Below are 23,561 nucleotides of genomic sequence, written 5' to 3'. Positions count from 1 at the left end.
ACGCAATGAAAGAATGTACGTTAATGTGTGTATGCAGACCCAGGTGAACATATTCAACGCTGCGTATGTGTGTATTCATTCATCCTCCGAGCTGACAGACTCTAAATGTCAAGCTGAACGTCAGCCAATTAACAGAAAAGGAGGGAGAATGAGTGAATCTCTCTCTCTATCGTCTCATCTATTTTCATTATTGACAGCAAGAAATTGATGCTCATATTCCTCAACAGGCGGGCAGACAGATGAGCTGCTTCTGAGCAAACACACATAATTAAACGACACATATTATATTCATGCAAACATCCCATGTCAGATCAGCCTAGCCGCATCAATCAGCACTGGATTGTTGGTAAGAGAATATTTGCAGGCTATATTCGTCTTGTCTGTTTCTCTTCAAGGTGTGTGTGTCTTACTTGGCAGCATCCTTGCGCAGTTGTTCGTGTCGCATGAGGAGCTTCTTGCGTTCCCTGAAGGCCCGCCGGACCTTGTAGCCTTTGTAAAGTGCCTGGATAGAGGAGGCAGCGATGTCCTGGATGGCGGCGATGGACAGAGCTCCATGCTCCAGGAGGAACTGAGTCAGTTCCTGATGCTCACCCAGAAGAGCGTAGTCCAGAGGAGTGTACCTGCGTGCACACACACACCACAAAGTTCATTAATACATTTTTATTTTACTTTAAGATACATAACAATTTTTTTTAAAGGAGTACAGTTGAAGTCAGAATTATTAGCCCCCTTTTGAATTTTGTTTTCTTTTTAAAATATTTTCAAAATAATGTTCAACAGAAGGCTGCACAATGGTGGGTAGCAAGTTCGCCTCACAGCAAGAAGGTCCCTGTTTTGAGGCTCGGCTGGGTCAGTTGGGTCAGCATTTCTGTGTGGAGTTTGCATGTTCTCCCTGTGTTCGTGTGGGTTTCCTCCGGGTGCTCCGGTTTCCCCCACAAGTCCAAAAACATTTGTTTTGGTGAATTTGGTAAGCAAAATTGTCTGTAGAGTATGTATTTGAATGAGTGTGTATGGATATTTCCCAGTAATGGGTTGCAGCTGAAAGGGCATCCGTTGCGTAAAACATATGCTGGATAAGTTGGCGGGTGATTACGCTGTGACAGCACCAGATTAATAAAGGGTAATAAATATTTTTTTCTTCTGGAGAAAGTCTTATTTTTTTATTTTCAGCTAAAATAAAAGCAGTTTTTCATTTTTTAATAAACATTTTAAGGTCAAAATTATTAGCCCCTTTAAGACATATTTTTTCAATAGTCTATAGAACAAATCATTGTCATAAAATAACTTGCCTACTTACCCTAAACTGTCTATTTAACCTTAATTAACCTAGTTAAGCATTAAATGTCATTTTCAGCTGTATAGAAGTGTCTTAGTAAAATATTATTTACTGTCATCATGGCAATGATAAAAGTAAACAGTTATTAGAAATGAGTTATTACTCATTTATTGTCTTTAGAAAAAAATCTTTCTGTTAAACAGAAATTGAGGGAAAAAATAAACAGGGAGGTAATAATTCAGGGGGGCTAATAATTCTGACTTCAACTGTTTATATATTATTAAACAAGTTTTTAATTTACTCTGTATTTTTCTTATACTCACCAAGGCTGAAATTTAATTTAATAAAATAAATTGAAACATACATAATGTGAAATGATAGGTAAAAATAAGTACACTCATTAAAAATCTCTCTTTTAAACTCATATTTTCTATGGGGTGCTTTACAATAATATAGTAGTGCATATACATTAGATTAGTCAGTACCAAGGCAAAACTGCAAATAATCTAACATCCGAGTCCAAAAATTTGTACACCCAAATTAACATGTTGGGGAAAAATATTAAATACAATTTTAATATATTATTGTTTTAATTTCCAAAGCTGTTAGGTGACCAAACTCTTATTTTAATAAATATAGTATTTTAAAGAGCCCATATTATGGGTTTTTGAAAATGCCCTTCCATGTAGTTTGTAGCACAGCTCTAAGTGAAGTGAAGTATCCAGCTAAGGCTTAAATCTGTTAGTGTACAGTGTTTAAAACAGTTGATTCATCTATAAAAGAGTCGACTCATAGTGCTTCATACCGAGTCGCCTTGATACCGAGTCATTAGGTGTTTCGCCATGACGTACGAACGAAACCAAGTTATTCACGTGCACTCGCAAACCCGGGAGATTTGAAACCTGCAGCCCCGCCCTCTGACATAGAAACCCAGACACACACACACACACACACACACACACACAAACACACAAACACACACACACACACACACACACACACACACACACACACACACACACACACACACACACACACACACACACACACACACACACACACACACACACACACACACACACACATGCCGGTCGATTGAAGTCACACTGCAGATGGATATTATTGAGTCTCTACCCAAAGATGAAACCATAGCATTATAACCAAGCAGTTGGAAACTACTGGAAACTTCTGGAAACTACATGCTACAAAGAATACTTCATCGGCGTTTGTTAAAGGAAGGATCAGTAAAGAGTAACTTACTGATGGACTTCAGGATGGTTTTCTTCCATTTCTCAAGTGTAAGTACGTGCGATTAAAGTTGCCTCGTTGACTGACTCTAGCTTGTAAATGTATTTAGTTGTGATTTGTTACTTGTAACCGCGTGTACTGTATCAGGTTAACTGGCTATATTCTCATATCGGGTGCAAAGCCACGTTTAAAACGCGACGCGTGCTGCTTTGTTAACGGAGCTCCGTGGACGAGGAGTAGTGTGTGTGTCTGTGTGTGTGTGTGTGTGTGCGTGTGCGCGCGCTGTCGTCCGGAGGTGTGTGTTTTTGTGTGTGTGTGTGCGCGCGCGTTGTCGAGCAGGGTTAAGTGCGTGTGTGTGTGTGTGTGTGCAATATGTGTGTGTGTGTCTGTGAAAAGAGCAGAGTGAGACAAGCTAGGAGATCTCCTCAACTGTTTTTGAAGTTTTTGCTCAATAAAATAGTTAGTCGTCTGTATTTTCAAGTCCATAGTCTGTATTTACATTGACCCACTGGCAGCTAAAATCCACGCCTACACTATCGAGCGTGTATGAACTGTGATTACTTTTATATTGCTGATTAGCTGTTTGGCATTTCACTCTCTGACTGAAGGCAGTCGACCAATCGCAACAGACTGTCATTGGTTCAATCAGCGCAGATTAGCTTCGCGCTAAGGAGGGGTTTGGGAACAAATGAATCACTGGACGATTCATACAGGAGTCGCTGGGATAATTAGGTAAAAATAAATGCAGATTATAAGACCATGAAAGTGTTTTTTGACCTTGCATGCATATTAAACTGTTGTTGGAGACCCTTACAACCAAGATATGACCCTATTTAATGTATAATATGGGCTCTTTAATTAGAAAAATTGTCTATATTCACAGAGAAATGGATAAAACTGTTCTTTATCAAAAGGAGATATACTCATTTATGCTTAGCACTATATACATATATATATATATATATATATATATATATATATATATATATATATATTATTTTTAAATGTTTAAAAAATTAATTTATTACTCTGTGCTTAACGCTAGCTTTCAGTATCATTATTCTTTAGTGTTCAGTGTCAAATGATCATTCTAATATATTGACTTGATGCTCAAAATAGTAATTTGTTATTCTGAATTTTGAAAACAGCTATGCTACTTAATGCTCTTGTGGAAATCGTGATAACATTTTTCAAGAAATCTTTGGATAAACGAAAGTTCAGAATTTTTTATTAAATTTTTTTTGAAAACCAAAAATCGCCATTGTCTTTTTTTTTATTTATTAAGTTGCTACAAGATTTTGCAGGTACATTTTTATTTTATATTTGCAGCCTAAAAGTTGAGATGACTTTTCTCAAAGCGAATGGCATTATATTCTTCAATTCTTGTGTTTTGCTGTCTTAATACAACGATTTTTTGTAAAATGTGTCTTTTTTATTTCCAAAATAATTGAACACTCCTGAAGGAGTTGTTTATTGCATCCTTGCTGAAGTGAACAGCTGGATTCCCCCTGAAAATACACACACAAACTTAAGAAGGTTCTAGAAAGTGAATCTGTGCCATGAGTCGACACTCTTTCAGAACCATAACCACCAGGCCAACCATTCAAGAGTGTTTGTCTCTTTGTTACCTCTCTTCAGTGTGCTCCATGTGATTGGGAAATGCCCCACACCCCAGCAACAGCTTCACAGCATCCAGATAACCATTATTACAGGACCAGTGGAGTGCGGTTCTCCCCTTAACACATAAACACACACCAAAGTCATACATAGTGCTATTCTTCGAGCTTTCAATAGCAGGCCACTCAGAGGTAATGGCCAATACATGTTCTCAGGCATGCTGCACACTCATACCTCCTTGTCCTGAATATTAGGGTCTGCATCGTGCTGAATGAGCAAGGCCATGCAGTTTATGTAGCCAGCATACGCTGCACACTGTAAGGGTGTCCGTCCAGCTTGGTCCTGCAGGTTAGGACTGATCCCATTCTCCATTAGCACCTCACACACCTCTGCATTACCACCCAGAGCTGCCCAGTGCAGTGCAGAGTGCCCATCTATGTCTACTAGATCAACACGAGCACCTCCTATATATATATATATAACAGGGTTAGATTTGCTGTGAACACTAGAAACTGTTACAATTAAAATTGAGATATCTAGGAATTTTTGTACTAATGTAGTCACATAGGTTTGTCATGTTCAAGTGACAGTTAAGCAAAATTGATAACTCATGTTATGACATTTGTTCTTGTCCAGAGATGATGACTGAAATAATATTAAAAGTGCCATAGAATGAAAATGTGCATATGCCTAGTAGGCATAGCTCAATAGTTAGAGTTCGTTACATGGAAATGACAAGCCATAAGCCTCTAACACCAATGTTTCTTCATTCTCATGTAATTCCTGTCAGTGTAAAATCCCAGGGAAAATCAGGCCAATCAGAACAAAACATAAACTCTGCCAATCCATTAGTGATCATTAATATGCACAGCCCAGTCAGTGTTTGATTTGCCAAAATCTTTCCTACTGAGATTACAACAATGATATATATATTTTAATATCATTTTTAAGTTGGTATAAGGTCTGTTTAAATGTATCTTTCATTTGTTCCACCTGTATATTGTGAAATTTGCCATGTATGTTAGTAATGAGGCAACATACACATGTACACTGCTCAAAATAAAGTTTAGGTCAGAATTATTAGCCCTCCTGAATTATTAGACCGCTTGTTTATTTTTTCCCCAATTTCTGTTTAACAGAGAGAAGTTTTTTTTTTTTTACACATTTCTAAACATAATAATTTTAATAAGTAATTTCTAATAATTCTAATAAATTTATCTTTGCCATGATGACAGTACATAATATTGACCTAGATATTTTTCAAGACACTTCTATACAGCTTAAAGTGACATTTAAAGGCTTAACTAGGTTAATTAGGTTAACTAGGCAAGTTAGGGTAACTAGGCAAGTTATTGTGTAATGATGGTTTATTCTGTAGACTATTGAAAAAAAATATAGCTTAAAGGGGCTAATAATTTTGTCCCTAAAATGTTTATTTAAATAAACAGCTTTTATTCAAGCTGAAATGAAACAAATAAGACTTTTTCCAGAAGAAAAAAAATACTTTTAGACATACCGTGAAAATTTCCTTGCTCTGTTAAACATCATATTTAAAAAAGAAGAAAAAAATCTAAGAAGGCTAATAGTTCTGACTTCAACTGTAAGTGTTTAAAATGTAGTGTTTATCCATTGTGTCATATCACTCGGCTCTTATTGTGAATTTCTGGAGTAAAAGAATGCAAAAAAACTTCATAACCGAATCTGTTTAAGCAGAGGTTGCTTTGCAGAGGTCTGTGTTTTCATATATGCTAAAATCTAGATTAAATTTAAGTATAAACTAGACTACTTTGTTGTCAAAGATACTGCAGCTCACTCACTCCTTCCAGCTAAAATAATCTTCCTTCTTCCACTTAATTTGAAAATGTGGCTGAAATGTGGCTGAAACATCAGAGCAGAACTCATTTATTTTTAAGACTCTTTCAAACATGGTCAATACCTACCATAGCATATTACAGCCAACTCTGTTTTAGTTTTTTTTTGCCACATACTTTCTATGTAGATATCGGAGAACAGTTTAACATATTGTATCAATGCATTCTATGGCACCAAAACTAGTCAAAACAGGTAAATAAATCAAGATATTTGACCACTAAAAATCAAGATATGAAGAGTTCTGATGCAAAAACCTCTAAATGGCGTCAGAAATGTTCTCCTAAAAAAAGCATTTATTTTAGCTTCCTATGTTTATGTTTAGTTTATTTACTTTAAAGGCAATGAAAAAACTTATTTGTCATTTTAAAAGTAAAATTATTAAGCCTACTCACAGGGGTCGGGGAAAATGCTATTTTTAGAAGAAAATATCCAATGTCCTTTAGAGGTTTTTGCATCTGGACTCTTCATATTTTGTTTACTTTTGATCCTATTTAAAAAAATGTAAGCTATACCTGAAAAATTGTTTAACTTAATAGAACTGTAAAACTCCATGGACATTTTATAATCAATAATATCAATAAATAAATGAATATGAATCATTCATGAATAATAAATAAATATAAAATTATTTAGAAAATATGTTATATTTAATTAAACTATTATATATATATTTTTTTATTTAAAAAATGGTTTTCCCATTAAAATTTCTCATTCTTATTCAGTAAGTCATAATTAACTGAAAAGAAAATTCATGAAGCCTTTAAATATTGTTCATGATAGTGGGGACCATTTGAGTCAAAAAAAAATCTGAAATACACTGAAATATGACAAACAATTACGTCTAGAATGAATTGTGGGGTTGCTTACTTCAGCTATTTCTAAATACGCTTATACTTACAATGCAAACATTTATTGCAATATATTTTATTTGAGATATATTTAAACAACTTGTATTCATTGGATTAAATTCAACTCACAACTAAATAAAAATTATTAAAGTTGAATTAAATGTATTGTACTATAAGATGGAATATTTTTAAAAAACACACACGACTTGCATTCTGTAATATAAAGTATTTGCATTAGTAAGTGTATATGCATTTCTAAGCATATGTCTATTTTGTAAGTTTTTTTTAACTGATTGTTTGTTAAATTAATTTGTTATTATGAAAAAATATTATAAATTTCATGCTGTTTTTGCCTATTGTGATTATTATTTTTAAAACATCACCAGTGGGGAGGCATGCATGCACTTACACACCTTTAATGAGTGTTAGTATGACATCTCGATGGCCCATCTCGCACGCACGAAATAGAGGGGTGTGTTTCATGACGTCCAGTGGGTCCACCATTCCTCCCTGCTCCAGCAGCAAGCGCACAGTGGACACATGACCTGACAGTGCAGCCGCATGAAGAGCTACACATTCACACACACACAGACATTGAGCAAACCGTCAACTCTTGTTATGGCTGTATGGGGGAACATACATGGGATATGGCTTGCTAATTGCTTGATTGAACAGAAAATGCAATTATCACTGATCTGAGCTGAAACTAACCAGTTTAAAGCAGGAATGGATAATTGTGTTCAAAATGAATCTGTGTGTGTGAGTGCATGTCTCTCACACACCTGTCCCTCCATATTTGTCTGTCATGTTGATGTCTATGTCTTTTTTCAAATCCAGCATGATTTTGATGACATCATTACTGCCTTTCCCAGCGGCCCACATGAAGGCGGTTCGTCCCTCTAGGTCAGGCTCATCTCTTACAGAGTGGTGTTTCAGAAACACTGCAACGGTGTCCTTAACAACACACAGGCAAAACCACACGCAATCAGTTATGGAAATTTATGTACATTTTAGCGCTGGACTAATGTAAATGAATTGCAGTGCTTGAAATAATAATATATTCTTTTGACATAATATATGTGTGTGTACTTTGTATATTTATTATGTATATTATCTACATATACACATGCATGCGTATATTTGAGAAAATATTTGTTTACAATAAGATTTTAAAACATATATGTATATGATACAAATTCTATATAAATTTGAATATCTATGTCAGAAAACTTGTGCATAGTTTTGTTTTTATGTATGTGTGTATTAAATATACATAATAAATATATATAATTCACACACATATTTTACTTTGGATGCAATTAATCATGATTAATTTGTCAAGCTCTAGTAAATTTGTATGTAATCAAATAAATACATAAATGGAAAAACAAAAACAAATAAAAATAATAATAGCAATTATTGATAAAAAAAGAACAAATATATTAAATATATATTAAAACAAATTAATTAAAGGAATTAATTTGATTTAGTAAGTAGTGATTAAGAAAATAAGTTGCATAAATTAATAATAATTCCTTATATAGCACTTTTCTGGGCACTCAAACACATAGGGGGGGAACCTCCTCATCCACCACCAGTGTGCAGCATACACCTGGATGACGCAACAGCAGCCATTTTGCACTAGACCGCACACCACACACCAGCTGATTGGTGGAGGGGAGACAGAGTGATAAAGCCAGGTTGATATGGGTAGGGTTAGGAGGCCATGATGGACAGAGGCCAGTGGGCAGATTTGGCCAGGACGCCGGGGTTAAACCCCTACTCTTTTTCATAGGACATCCTAGGGTTTTTAATGACCACAGAGAGTCTGGACCCCGGTTTAACATCTAATGCGAAAGACGGTGCGCACTGAGCAGTATAGAGTCCCCGTCACTATACCGGGGCATTAGGACCCACACAGACCGCAGATTGGGCGCCCCCTGTTGGCCTCACTAAACCACTCACTTTCCCATGTGGTCTCCCTATTTAAGTACTGACTTGGTGCAGCCCTGCTTAGCTTAGTGGGGAACCATGTGAGAGTTGCAGAGAGCTAGCTGCCGACAATTGTGAGTAAATAAATGAATACATAAATGAATATACAAGAAAACAATCATATTTATTAATCAAAATAATTCCATTCCCAAACATTTGTGTTTAGATATTTTTGATTTGTCTGTGTCCGTATAGAAAATACTAATAAAAAAGAACAAAGTAAAAATTATTTTATTAACTTTTAAAATAAATTTCAATAAAAGAAGAATTAATTAATTAATTAATCAATTAATTCTGTTTTAAACAACTAATAAATTAAAACATACATACAAAGGCTATTACAATAATACCTAATAATAATAAAAGTAATAGTCTAAATCATTCATTCATTCATTTTCTTTTCGGCTTAGTCCCTTTATTAGTCTGGGGTCACCACAGTGGAATGATCCGCCAACTTATCCAGCACGTTTTTACGCAAAGGATGCCCTTCCAGCCGTAACCCATCTCTGGGAAACATCCACACACACTCATTCATAAACACACACATACACACACACAGACACACACACACACACACTACGGACAAATTTGCCTACCCAATTCAATCAAAATTATGTACATTTTTAATTGATATAAATTTATGATATAATAAATAATCCATAATAATACATCATGTAATAAAATATGTAAAAATGTGCATGTGTATGTATACATACATAAAAAATGTTTTATTCTGATGGTCTTTTGAATTTAAGTTACATTGCATCTACATGCAAACTTATTCTCATTAGATTATAAGTAGACTGTTAGGTTGGGTTAGGGTTAGTGTAAGTTGACATGTACTTGCAAAGTTTCTTATAGTCAGTTAAATGTCTGCTGAAGGAGCAGCATCAACAGATATTAAGCAGACAGTCTACTAATACTCAAATAGACCATCAAAATAAAGTGTTACCAAAAAACGATAAAACCCAACTAAAACACTTCAATTAAAACTGAAACATTTGTGGCCCAATCAAAGAAGCCGTTATATCTTACTGCATAGTTGCTCTGAGCTCCATAATGCAGTGGTGTTGCTCCCTGACTGTCTGATGGGATCATCCCAGACTTATTCCTCTCCAACAGCAGGTGGACAATCTTTGCATGACCTAAACAAACAAACACAAACCACTCTTGCGTTCACATCCACACTTAAAGAAAATAATACAAATAGGCAAAGGCCGATATATGATCTGACAGTATAATAACCTTGAATAAAAATATCACGGTTTCAAGGTATAGTGATTACTGCTCTAAAGTATATTATTTTAAAAAATTACAACTTTTTTCCTTTGAACAGAATATATTTTAATTTGGGAAACATTTAAAATATTCTGGAACAGTAAACATGTCAGGCTGAATAAATCAAGTCAATAGGTCATTGCCTTCTGCTGTTTCAAAAACACAGATTTCTTTACAATTTAAAACAGTATCTTTAGATATCTTTTCAGCTAGAGATACTGTTGTCCTAAAAAACAAAACAAAAAATAAATAAATTAATACATTTATCAAAAAAGAAAAAATAATAAAACGTCAAAAAAATCTTACATATGTTGCAGCAATAGTATATAAGAAAATGCTGGCAGTTTTAAAACCTTGACTTTTCCAAACCACGGTGTAGCTCGAAAACGGTTATCATCCTATGCCTAAATACGATCTAAAAACACTTTTAGATATGAGTGTAAAAGTGTACCCAGCAGTGCCGCCCAGTGCAGTGGTGTCCTGAACAGGTTATCATAAGCTGTAACGCTGCAACCTTCATATGACGTCAGGACCTCAACCACTGCCTCATTCCCATCAGCCACTGCAAAATGCAGAGGGGTCCGTCCCTCATAGTCCTGCCAGTTCAACAGAGACTCTGTTGGAGCAGCTTCCTAAAATGTATAAACAAATATTGTGTCATTTGTTTATGTTACACTGACAAGACAGGAAAATGTAGTTCTTAAAAAAAAATTCTTTCCATTATCCAATCACAAAAAAAAAGTTATTTAAGATCATTTTGAGAACATGTTTGGGGAAACTATTCCTTTAGCGCATCTTCTCTGTGTTTATGACTTTCTTCTTTCAGGCGAACCAAGTCAGAGTAGTTTTTAATTTTACCCTGGCTGTTCCATGCTGTATAACTGTGTTGGGTAGTGTCCCTTTTTTGAAGGTTCCTAAAGCGTATAAATCCAGCATAAAACTAACCCACAGGCTGCCAGGAGAAATATTGCATGCCTTATGAAGTAGATTGTTGTGTTTTTGTGAAAGAAATATTTATGATTTTTAAATTATAAACTCAAATCACAGCCGAATGAGCGTTCTGGGCAACTTCTTGGCAGACATCTGACTTGACATAGCACTGATGTTGATGTACTCTGGCTCAAACAAACATAGCTGTACAAAAAACTCAATCTATTGTTCTTTAACAGTAAAATCCTTAGAAGTTTAACCTTCTCCTTTTCTCTATTAACTAGTTAATTAGCAGCGTTTATCAATCTTCATTCGTCTACTCTCACTGGAGCTTTGGCTGTGAGGTTGGATCTTTTCAGCGACGAGGATCTTTCAGACAGTTTGTTTCAATGAACTGGTTCAAAAACCAGACACCATTTTTTTAATGCTACAATGTAATGACATAATCCATATTGACGTAATGATAATCCTCTCATGTTAGGACTCAACATATCAAAAACATAGAAATCTTAATTGCAGTCAGTTTTCACTATAATCTGAAAATTGTCTTACAATTAAGTTTTGCAACTCACACAAAGCATAATATTTAAATTTTCTGTTATGAAACAAACTTACATTTCACCCGATCCTCTCGTTTAAATCCTTGGTTTACCTGTTCACGATCGGCCAGCACTACTTGAAGAAAATCTCACGCCATGCATTATTCTGAATCCATCTTATGAATGTTCAGCAGCCACCAGAAGTCAGTGATTTGTTTAATTTTTTAGTGATTGAGTTAATAATTTAAAAATGTGATTTTTTTTTGCAACAAAAACACATCAATCCGCTAGACATGTGCTAACCCCGTGGTGGCATATGGATTAGATTTACAATGCGTTTTTACACTTTAAAAAGCTTCAAAAAGAGTCACTAACTATTAACACTATACAGTGGAATATACATATGGAAGAGCCAAGATAAAGTTTAAAACTACACCGGCTGTGTTCATCTAAATGAAGAAATGAAGAAAGTCATGTAGAAAGTGGAATGGCTTGAGAGTGAGTAAATTATGGGACAATTAAAACTTTTGAGTGACTTTAAAATTTAATTTCATAAAATAAAAAGTACATTGTAACACCCCTACATTGCACACCCAAAAATTGTCCCACCAATTGGTCTAGCTTGAAGTATTGGAATGTGTGAGGAGATGTTTTGAGGATGGACTCACCAGGATACAGCGCACTGTCCGGGTGGCATTGGGGTGTTTGTTGTGTGCTGCCCAGTGTAGAGGGATCTTGCCTTCGCTGTCTGGGATGCCGATGTTTGAATCATGCTTGATCAGCAGCTTTACATGCTCGGGGTGATTGTAGAAAGCGCTCCAGTGCAACGCCGTCTGCTGTAGAACAAACATTGGATTTCAAAGATCAGATTTCCAGCTTTACTCTTCACTCGTGCTGCACTGCAGCTGCAAGCGGGCTTCATGGCCTTCAAGCAAATTGGGTCCTAATGTGATCACAGCTACCGAGCTGTCAATGAAGTGCAATCAAGAAAATAACATTATGGAGCTTTTCCAAGAGCGCAAATAAAGGAGTGCTGGCATTCGCTCTTTATCATATCACATTAAGCTAGTCGGCCAGTTCCCTCTAGGCTTACAGGTCCAAGACCTTCTATATCCACAATTCCAGCAAACCCACCAAGACTGAGAACATCAATTTCTTTATTTTTATTTTTTTACAGTGTGGAGTTTAATTTTAAAATGTGTTGAGCAAATCTGACAGTATACTTTAAAAATATGGGATAGAAACTGTTTTCGCTAAGAGACTGCTATTAAATTCAAGTAAAATGTAAGTATTTTCTTTTGTAAAAATATTCTCTGATGTTTGTTTCATCTAAATATCCACAAAATCAATAAACTTTTTTTTACAGAGTACTACACTATCATTTGTTGTTGAAAACTTAACGAAAAAATGAAAAACTAAAAAATTAGCTGCAGTATTTTAAAATTAAATAATAAAAAATTAAACAGTAAAATAAATGTATAACTTAAATGTAAATTAATTTTAACTTTTTACTTTTAATTTACTTTTAATTATTTACTCACAGTGAAATAAATCAAAACAAATGTTTATATTAAAAAAGTAAAACTTAAATAATAACTATGTGAATTAAATAGTGTAAAACAATGTGATGCAAAATGTGAAATTCAACAAAATTCACATCATTTTATTAAACAGCAAATTATATTAAAATTATGCTGATTAAATTCAAAAGTGAAATGTACCCTAAGATTGTTGTGCATTAAAGGGCTGTAAATGCACAATGTGGAGTAAAAGAACTACCCGATGTGAACACACAACATGTCTACCTCTGACATTACTCAAATGAATGAAGGCTCTGGCAAATAAAGTGTCTATGTTTTTGGAATGCTACCTTAATGTACCAGTAGTTAAAACTCGCTCATTCAGAGGCGGGAACCGGTAGACGTGCAACATCTTTAAATTATAAGGTAAAGACAAAACAAAGGTTTCCATCTGGAGCTCCTTAACCCGATTTGCAACTTGTAAACACTCGCTCCAATGGGTTCGGTCAGCTCTCAGCCACCCACACTTGTCACCGATACCAAGCCGACCAATCACAGAGCTTGCACTACGTGTCATTGCGACTTGTAGTAGTTACATTCTGGCTACGCCAGACCAAATGTAGGGCATTGGGGAAGGGCTAGATAGCCCTTGAAACTGATATTTTTCCAGGGCCACACTACAAACCAAAGGGACAAAAAAATTCCCTCAATATTGCAGCTGCAACAGCAGCATGGTTTTACATGCAAGTTAGGAGATGTTTTTGATATTTACTAAAAATGTTTACAACAAACAAGAATGTGTTTTAATACATTCATAATGGCTTTCATGTTTTACGATCATGCTTTGAAAAAATAAACAAATGAAAATAAACCCTGCTAATAGTAACTCTGGAATAGTAGTCCCACAACATACTTTCACATCACAAAAAGTATGTGTCGCCAAGTGATGACACTCGAATACCCTGTCAGAAAAGTCTAGTGGCTGGGAATTGGCTTTTTACAGTGTCTGGTATAACGTTAATGTTGTTTTAATTGTAAATGCACAGTACAGTTACAAACTTATTGCCTCATTATATTGTTGTGACAACCTGATATTGTTGCCTTCTGCAATTTACTGAAAATATATACCAAAAAATTGTGCAACTGGAATAATTACAGCAGCCACCGTCGAAGATCTCATATAAAGTAAGCTTGAGACAACATCTGATGGCGGGTGCGAGTGTTGTAGTGCTGTCTCATTTCTAAGAGATAAATTTGAAGCCCCTTCACACTCTATTTAAGAATAAGGGGTAGGGGTACAAAAATAGAATTGGAATTGGGCCAATGATTTATATCTTACAATTACAACTATTTCTTCTGAATGTGAAATAATTTCTTGTAAAATCAAATTTATTCCTCATAATTCTGACTATTTCTTGTTGATACACTGCAAAAAAAAACGATTTTCTGAGATTTTTTTGTCTTTTTTTTTCTTTTTTTGTCTTTTTTTTTTGTCTTGTGAGTAAGCAAAATAATCTTGTTTTTCCTTTTGACAAAATTATCATTCTGCTTGCCCCATTGAAAGATTATTTTGCTTGTGTTAAGAAAAAAAGTCACTTTATTTTGGCATATTATTTCTTAAAACAAGACAGTATTTTTTGCTTGTCTAGAAAATGCTTCTTGATTTACAAATCATTAGACATTTTGTCTAGAATCAAGAAAAATAAAAGCAAGAAAAGCACTTTTGCAGTGTGTGAATTTATTTCCAGTTTGTTGATCATACTTTGTTGATCATATTTGAAAGGTTGTTTATCATACTTTTAACTGTTTTTATTTCAATACAACCATTATGTTACTAAGATTATTTTCAAAACTGCCGCAACTATTGTTGTCAATCTGAATGCATTTTCTTATATAACTTAATTGTATATAACAGGGGTGTCCAACCTCGGTCCTGGAGGGCTGGTGTCCTGCATATTTTAGTTCTAACCCCAATTAAACACACCTGAACCAGCTAATCAAGCTCTTTCTAGGTCTTCTAGAAACTTCCAGGCAGTTGTTTTGAAGAAAGTTGGAGCTAAACTATGCAGGACACCGGCCCTCCAGGACAGAGTTTGGACATCCCTGGTATACTGTATAACTTATTATAACAAATTATATGTATAACAAATTTAACATGTCACGTATGACCTAAAAAGGCCTCTGAAGCCAAAAGACTTCTGATGCTCAAATCTCTTGGCAGTTGAAGGCAAAAAAATCAAAAACATTTTTGGCTGCCTGCCTGATAAATTGCTTAAGCATTTCCTTATTTATAAGTCATTTATAAGCAAATTAATCCTGGTCTTTATCTTGTTCGCAAACTGAACCAGCAGGCCACTGATCACCCATCATCACCATGAAGACCATTTCTGTTTGCAGAACAGTTTGATTCAGCAAAGTATATCTTAAAAAGATCACTTCATCATTGCTCGAGTTTCCCCAGCCACAAAACATGGAAAATGAAGAGCGAAGACGCACTAGATAAGCTATTCTCTGCATCTGACCACAGAGCAAGCCTCATCACGAGAAATCACGACTGTGCTTATCAAATTATTACAAAACCAACAGACGAATAAAGGACTGCAAACAAAACTCCCTTATGCGACTCAATGGAAGCACTGATACAACCGCAGTGCACGCGCACACGTACACACTCATGTTAGCATAATCACAACCATACACCCACGCACACACACACAGAATAATGATTTAAAACAGGAGCCTTAAAAACCCTGGTAGCTTTGAGCAGTTTGTCTGTGGAATGAGATTTTAAATGACGGCGTATCTAAAGAGTCGCTGTATGTGCGTAGATCATCGGAAAGTAAACTGGGGTGAATGTTTACAGTAATTGGAGCCAAAGTGAATAAAGCTGCATGTGGTCTGGTAATCTGGAGCAGTTGATAGCAGTGTTTCCCAGGAAAATACAGGGCCACATACGTATCTCTACAACCTCTTGGTTTGCTCATTGGTGACCGGCACATTTTTTCTTATCTGCTTTAAAAAATCCTGTGTTTACTAATGATCCTAGGAGTACTACTGCTGTTATCATTACCAGGTTTATAGCCCATCGAGTAGTAATACAAATATTACAGTAAATTACAACATCAGTGCTAACCGTTATGGAACTTTTAGCCATTTCATCAAATCTGGGGTGCATTTTCCAAACAACAACATAACTCATTGGCTGAACTATCATAGTACGATGTATCGCTTGGGAAAAGCAGTGTTTCCCAAAATCGTAGTTGATTTGTTGCAGATCCATGTTTAGAACCACGTTAGTTAAAACGTAAAACGTCTATACTGAAACTCTAAACGGCGTGAAGTAAGTACTTCTTTAAAGAAGAACCCCAATAATTGTTTGTGCAAGATATAATTTTTTTTTAAATTCATTAAAAATTTTGCAAAAACTTGCCCTCGTTTTCCATATTAATTGAAATATAGGTAAATGACACACATAGGACCTGTATATGTTTCCTTTACAAATATTATTGAGAATATTTCATAAAAAATCACTAAGCCAACACGATCTTCTAACCAACAGACCCATGTCATATACAGATAAAGTTCTTAATAAATAACCTATTATAAATGAAAAGCATTAAGGTGTGCTTTATATTTTTGTTTTTACAAGATTTGGAGACGTAACGTAACTTCCGCTTTTAAATGATAGCTTTCGTCATGAGCCAGGTTGCATTAAAAATGGCATAAATTTTTTCAAAGTGCACTACGAAGGGAACGCAATTGATAATATAATGATAGCTAAAACTGAACTGTAAAAATACTTGGAAAGCAAATACACCTAAGAGTGATGCCTTTAATGTTTTTTTAATCATTCCAAGTTTAAATGTTAAAAAATTCTAAATGAATAGGGCATAGGGTGGATAACTGGAAATAGAACACAACCAGGAACTATGCTTCTAACTAGAGGTGTAGAGTTGCATTGATAAGAACGCTCCGGTTACTAAAATAACCCCGTGGGGGGGAATGGAAATGCTATGTGGAAACTTCCACTATGGGGATTTCCTCAGAATCCAGTCATCTGAAAGAGTATACAGATGGGCCAATAAAATGCATAGTTCCATCTATGGAGCGTACGTGAGGCATAGATTTGCATGCGAAACGGTACCAGTCCCAGAGAAGAAGCTTCTTCAAGGGGGATGTGCCAGGAAGGGGCGCCCTTCAGGTCTATTGCTGCAGACCAATCCCGAGGATGAACGCACCAAAGGATGCGCTTCTGCGTAAGTATTCTGAATGACAGCTTGTGAAGACAGCGGTTCAAAACGTGCAGATCTAGCCCACCACTCTTTCTTGGGTACAATGAAGTACAAGCTGTAAAACCCGCTCTCCATCTTGGCGGGAGGGGCGGACACGGGGCTGGTGAAATACACACCCGTAAACTTGGGACTCACTTTCACCTCGCACCCAGAATCTAAAGGAGGGAATAGAAGTGTGAGAGAAGGGAGACCATCCACCTCGCACGCCACTGGCAAAGTGCATCGATCCTACCAGCTGGAAGGCATAGCATCCCAGACTGGCAGTGTGCAGGCTGTCACATCTGGGGAAGGAAAAAAATGCTTTTTCTTTGAGGGTTTGATGGTGTTTTTTATGCACCGTTGGATGAAGAGCCCAGCCCCCCCACCGGGGAAAAAGCAAATTCCCTCTTCTCCAGATGGCCCATCTCAGGGACGCTTCGTGGACCATCTACCGGTCCTAGCAACGCCCTGGAGCAGGGATTGCTGGTTGCCTGCGAGGTGTTTGCCGCTGCCGCTTGGCTAGAGGCGTAGGCAGGGGGCAAAGCAGCTCTCGCAGGTGGGCAATCTCTGCAAAAAGTAGTAGTTGTAGATGGTTCGGCGGGGGGCAGGACGGCCTTACATCCCCTGATGACTTCTCTGCAAGAAGTAGTGGATGTAGATGGTTCGGCAGGGGGGGGGTGGCGAATCAGCCTTGCATTCACTGATGACTGAATTCACCGACGGTGTCGCCAAACAGGCCAGCCTGGGATATGGGCGAGTTAAGTAAGCCAACTTTGTCAGCTTTGCGCATATATTTTCTACAGGTTTAGCCCGAGGTGGCATTCCTCGACCACTAGTGTGGCCATCATCATTTACAGGGCACACGCAGCGGACTCGTGATCCATAGACCGGTTGTGGTGCGGGGCTTGTGTAACAAGCCTGGGTCGTAACCACCCTTGTGTGGCTGGGCCAGCACCTGCGCTGGGTAGAGAAGGTAGGTGGCCATAGCGTGCAGGGTGGACGCAGCCTGGCCTGCGGCCATGTGGGCTCTGGCTTGGATGGAGGCAGATAACCCACACGCCTTGGACGGGAGACAAGGCTGACTCCACCAGGAAAAGGCAATATGCGAGCCAGCAATTGCACTCTCAATCTGGGGAATCAACTTGTAGCCCCTGGCTGCTCGGCTATCAAGGGCGGTGTGGGCGGAGTTGTACTTAGATCGGGCAGAGAAAGGTGCCCTCCAAGATTGCGTGACCCTACTTTGCACTACCAGGAAGAAAGGGACAGGAGGCTTAGAAGGTCTAAGCCTTCCTCCGCATATCCTCCACATAAACCTATCTAGTCAGTCCGACCCCGGGCTGGGGGATAAACCATCTCCAGGCCCATGGCCAAAGCAGCCTGGGAAAGCACGGTTATTGTGTCTGCTTCCAGATCCAACACCGCTCGCTACCCCAAAGGGATGGAGCGGGTTTGAATCCTCATCAGACAATAACAGCCCATCCGATGATGCAGCGATGGACATCTGAGGCTCTGTGTCATCAAGTGAGTGGGCGTCCATCCGAGGACGGAGCGCTTCTCTCACTCGAAGCTTGGATGGAGCACGTGCAGGAACAAGAGGTCCTCAAGCCCAAGGGCGGCGGATTTACTCTCACTGTAACCCTCAGATCTGCCCAAGTGCACACAGCGAGCGGGGGAAACTGGGGTGGGTGGCCCTTTTGCAAGAGCGAGCCGCGATCTTAACTGCACTACAGACATGCCACCACAGTGATGGCATGCACTACCGCGAGTTTCGTGCCCATCATCCGTCATAAGTCAGTTTATCTAAGGGTAGGAAAATGGCGTAACTTAATATTTAAATATTAAATGTAACTTAATATTTATAGTAATTTGAAATATTTCTCATGATTGCAACTACTTCGTCAATTATTCCAAGTATTATTCCTGTGATTGCAAATGTATTGCTTATAACTATGACTTAAAAATGTAAATTTAATTTATTCTTAACTGCATATTTAGTGCTCATATTTGCAACAGATTCTTACCAATATAACGGTTAACTGTGATTATTTCTTATAGCTTTTCTTGCTACTCATAATTGCAATTACTTCTTGTGAATGTGAGTTTGTTTTCTGAAATTGGGAATTTATTTCACATAATTGTGACTATTACAAGAAACTATGTCTTGTGAATTTGACAGTCTCTTGTAATCGCAAATTTATTTCTGAGTTCTCATAACTGTAATTTTCCTCTGATTTATACTTTGAGGTTGAAAAGTGACATTTGTTGTGAAATGGTTTTATTTTATGTTCTATCTATGCAGCAAGTGTGTAAGTCACCTCATATACACACACACACACACACACACACACACACACACACACACACATAAGGTTAACATTGCGATGGGACCCTGAGCCTCATAGGCGCCTGGCAAGCTCTCGCAGCAGCTCTGAGAAAATATCTTTTATTAGACAATTTAAATAGAGCTCATATCCTCCAGAGAAACATCAGAGGGTGCAGAGCCCCCCTGCTGCTTTACGACATATATACAACCACAAACACACATGCAAACAGACATACACACCACCTAACCTCACGTTCACCCCGATCCACACACATGTCATCTGTATGTAAGTATGTGCAGTGTTTTTGTGTGTATTTGTGTTTGGTACCTTATTCCTGTCCTGTGTGTCCACTTCACCGGGCGCCATGTGTTTGAGGAGCAGAGACAAAGGTTTAGAGCTGGAATGACGGGATGCCAGGTGTAATGGAGTCATTTCCTCCAGATCTTTCAATCGCCAATCAGCATGACGTGACAGTAGGAGTTTCATGAAACGCACGTTGCCCTGAAAAAGTAAAAAAAAAAAAAAAAAAAAAAAATATATATATATATATATATATATATATATATATATATATATATATATATATATATATATATATATATATATATAGTATATACACAGTTGAAGCCCCCCTGCTTATTTTTCCCCCAATTTCTGTTTAACTAAGAGAAGGTTATTTCAACACATTTCTAAACATAAGAGTTTTAATATCTCATTTCTAATAACTGATTTATTTTATCTTTGCCATGATGACAGTAAAAAATATTTGACTAGATATTTTTCAAAACACTTCTATACAGCTCAAAGTGACATTTAAAGGCTTAACTAGGTTAATTAGGGTAGGCAGATTAGGGTAACTAGGCAAGTTATTAAATAACAATGGCTTGGTTCGGTAGAAAAAAAATGTATAGCTTAAAGGGGCTAATAATGTTTACCTTAAATTAGTTTTTAAAAAATTAAAAACTGCTTTTATTCTAGCCAAAAGAAAACAAATAAGACTTTCTCCAGAAGAAAAAATATTATTAGACATACTGTGAAAAATTCCTTTCTCTGTTAAACATCTTTTAGGAAATATTTATAAAAGAAAAAGAAAATATCAAAGGGGGGCTAATAATTCTGACTTCAATTGTACACATCTAGAACTAATGACTTTAATTGCGCAAAAAGTTTGTCTGTTAATAGATTGAGTGGACACAGGTTAGTGAAAATCTAGTTCATACACAAATGTTTTCAAATTATTTTATAATGTATATAAATTCAGTCAGAGTGGTTAATATAAAGTTATTAATAGACCTGTGAAGTTAATTTGACTGATTTAAACCAGTAACACTTTAGTTTTGTTTTTGTGAATGTCCCAAGACAAGACAATCTTCTAGAAACATGATTTTAGTTCATTTAGATTTACTTCATGTTTTGAGATTTCCATTTTAAAAATTTGAAACTTTATGCTTTAAACATTGATTTGTTTTTTTATTTTTATATACACTAATGGCCAAAAGTGGGGACAGGTTTTTCATTTTTTTTTAAATCATTATTATTCTGTGTATTAAGGAGGGATTTATTAAATGTGAAAAATTGTTAAATATTTATTAAAATGTTAAATAACTGCTTTGTTATTTTATGAAGTTTCAAATGAAATTATTACTGCAGTCATTATTGATTTTATTACTATTACAATTAATAATAATAATTATATATATATATATATATATATATATATATATATATATATATATATATATATATATATATATATATATAAATAATAATAATAATAATAATAATTATTATTATTATTTAATATTAGAGTGATTTTTGAAGGATCATGTGGCAAAAAAACTGGAAATTCATCTTTAAAGTCACCAGAATAAATTATTAAATTAAATTATAAACTACATTTTTCTTGACAGATAATGTGGTAATGATTGCTAAAAACCTGTATCCATCAAATACATTTATTACCCTTAACCTACATTTTTTTTCCTTTTCAAAAAATCCATTCATGCCACCAAACGGAAGAAAAAGCTCTTTAGTTCCATCGCATCTCAAATTAAACTATTTTATCCGCTCATATCTGATGTACATTTTTACTAAAACGATAAAGCACCCCCTAAAGCCACTAAAACAATGGAATAAAATCATGAAAACAGTGCTCGGTATCACCCAGAGAGATTTATTCTGGCCCCGCGGTTTGAGGAAGAGGCAGCTGTTTATCCATCTAAAGGGCCTGAATGTGTCTGAGAGCGAACGGCCCTCCCGGCTCATCAAGTATCCTCCCAGGCCTCCTTAACTCCGGTGTAAAACATTCCAGGGAGAGCCCTCGTGTGTGCGTGTGTGTGTGTGTCAGGCCTCTCAGTCTCTATTCCCAGCCCAATTAGAGTGTTAATCCCTGAGCTACAGCTCTTATTGATCTAGATGTCAGAGTGTTACCCATCAATCCCGTCTCTCCCTGTCTCCCTCTCCTCACACTCCTCTCCACTGCGCTCTCCAATCCTCTCATCTGGTGACATTCAGACCATCTCGTATATTAAGTCAAAATAACTTAACAAACATACAAGCGCTCTCATATTTAAATCTCAGGGAGAAATGCATCAACATCATCAACACTAGAGGGCAGTAAACACTAACAACATCCGTCCTGTTTGAATGTTGTGTCTATGTGCATTTGTGGTTGTGTGTGCCTTGTATTGTTTACATTGTGGAGACCACATGTCCCCACAAGTATAGCAATACCAGTCAATTTTTAACCTTATGGGCACATTTTTTTGGAAAAAGGCTCATAAAACACAATGCAGGGCTGTTTTACCCCCGTGAGGGTTGGGGTTAGAGGTAGGTTTGAAAAAGGATGGAATTGAATCATTATGTCTATGGGAAGTCCCTACAGACCTCCAAAATACATTGAAAAAAATGCAGGGTTACAAAAAATACCTTCATGTTGTCCCAACTCAAATTGATTAATTTAATTTAGTTGTTTTTACAAATTTAAATGGATTGAACACAAAACGACTGCGTTGTCAATGAAAATATCTCAAGGATTATGTTGATTCAGATCATTTAAACAATATTTTGCACAAGTAGCAATAAATATTTGTTTGAGCGTACCTGTACAAGTCTGAGTGGGCATTTGTGTGTGTGCTTGTGACATCAGGACACAAACTTGTATAATGACATGTGTATGACAGATATTGCAAGTAGAATTTTGGTAGTAGCAGTAAAATTAGAGATTGTTAACAAGTATCTAAACAAGGGGTGCCCAAACTTTTTCTTATGAAGGGCCATAAACTAAACTTGATTGAAGTCCGTGGGCCAAAGGTATATATGTACAGTTGAAGTCAGAATTATTAGCCCCTCCCCCACCCTTGTTTTTTTTTCTTATTTAAATATTTCCCAAATGATGTTTAACAGAGTTTCCCAGAAATGGGTTGCGGCTGGAAGGGCATCCGCTGCGTAAAAACTTGGTGAATAAGTTGGCGGTTTATTCCGCTGTGGCGACCCCAGATTAATAAAGGCACTAAGCCGACAAGAAAATGAATGAATGAATGAATGTTTAACAGAGCAAGAAAATTTGTATGTCTGATCATGTTTTTTCTTCTGGAGAAAGTCTTTTGTTTTATTTTGGCTAGAACAAAGCAGTTTTTTAATTTTTTAAACACCATTTAAGGACAAAATTAGCCCCTTTAAGCTAATTTTTTCCAACTGTCTACAGAACAAACCATCGTTATTCAATAACTTGCCTAATTACCCTAACCTGCCTAGTTAACCTAATTAAGTGTTTAAATGTCACTTTAAGCTGTATAGAAGTGTCTTGAAAAATATTGAGTAAAATATTATTTACTGTCATCATGT

At 36.4% G+C, this 23,561-nt stretch overlaps 1 protein-coding gene across 6 annotated transcripts in view; it reads right to left on the bottom strand.

The window, feature by feature from the left end:
- The window catches only part of invs (inversin), a 60,715-nt gene that overhangs the window by 13,676 nt on the left and 23,478 nt on the right, over window positions 1–23,561 (bottom strand). For 4 of the 6 annotated variants that reach the window (XR_012391331.1, XR_012391332.1, NM_152970.1 and 1 more), the window contains 9 exon segments: window positions 20,043–20,216; window positions 12,269–12,436; window positions 10,583–10,763; window positions 9,889–9,998; window positions 7,644–7,815; window positions 7,275–7,430; window positions 4,376–4,605; window positions 4,153–4,259; window positions 411–620 (listed from right to left, as the gene is read on the bottom strand). Coding sequence is in view for 4 of the 6 variants with exons in the window: in NM_152970.1 (NP_694502.1) it covers window positions 411–620; window positions 4,153–4,259; window positions 4,376–4,605; window positions 7,275–7,430; window positions 7,644–7,815; window positions 9,889–9,998; window positions 10,583–10,763; window positions 12,269–12,436; window positions 20,043–20,216 (1,508 nt within the window). In the remaining 2 variants the exon portion in view is untranslated. 6 annotated transcript variants of the gene reach the window in all.

Source organism: Danio rerio, chromosome 16, assembly GCF_049306965.1.
Source record: "Danio rerio strain Tuebingen ecotype United States chromosome 16, GRCz12tu, whole genome shotgun sequence".
In the NCBI taxonomy this organism is placed as follows: domain Eukaryota; kingdom Metazoa; phylum Chordata; class Actinopteri; order Cypriniformes; family Danionidae; genus Danio; species Danio rerio.
Note: the sequence above shows the minus strand (reverse complement) of the source record. Positions and strands in the feature narration are given on the sequence as shown.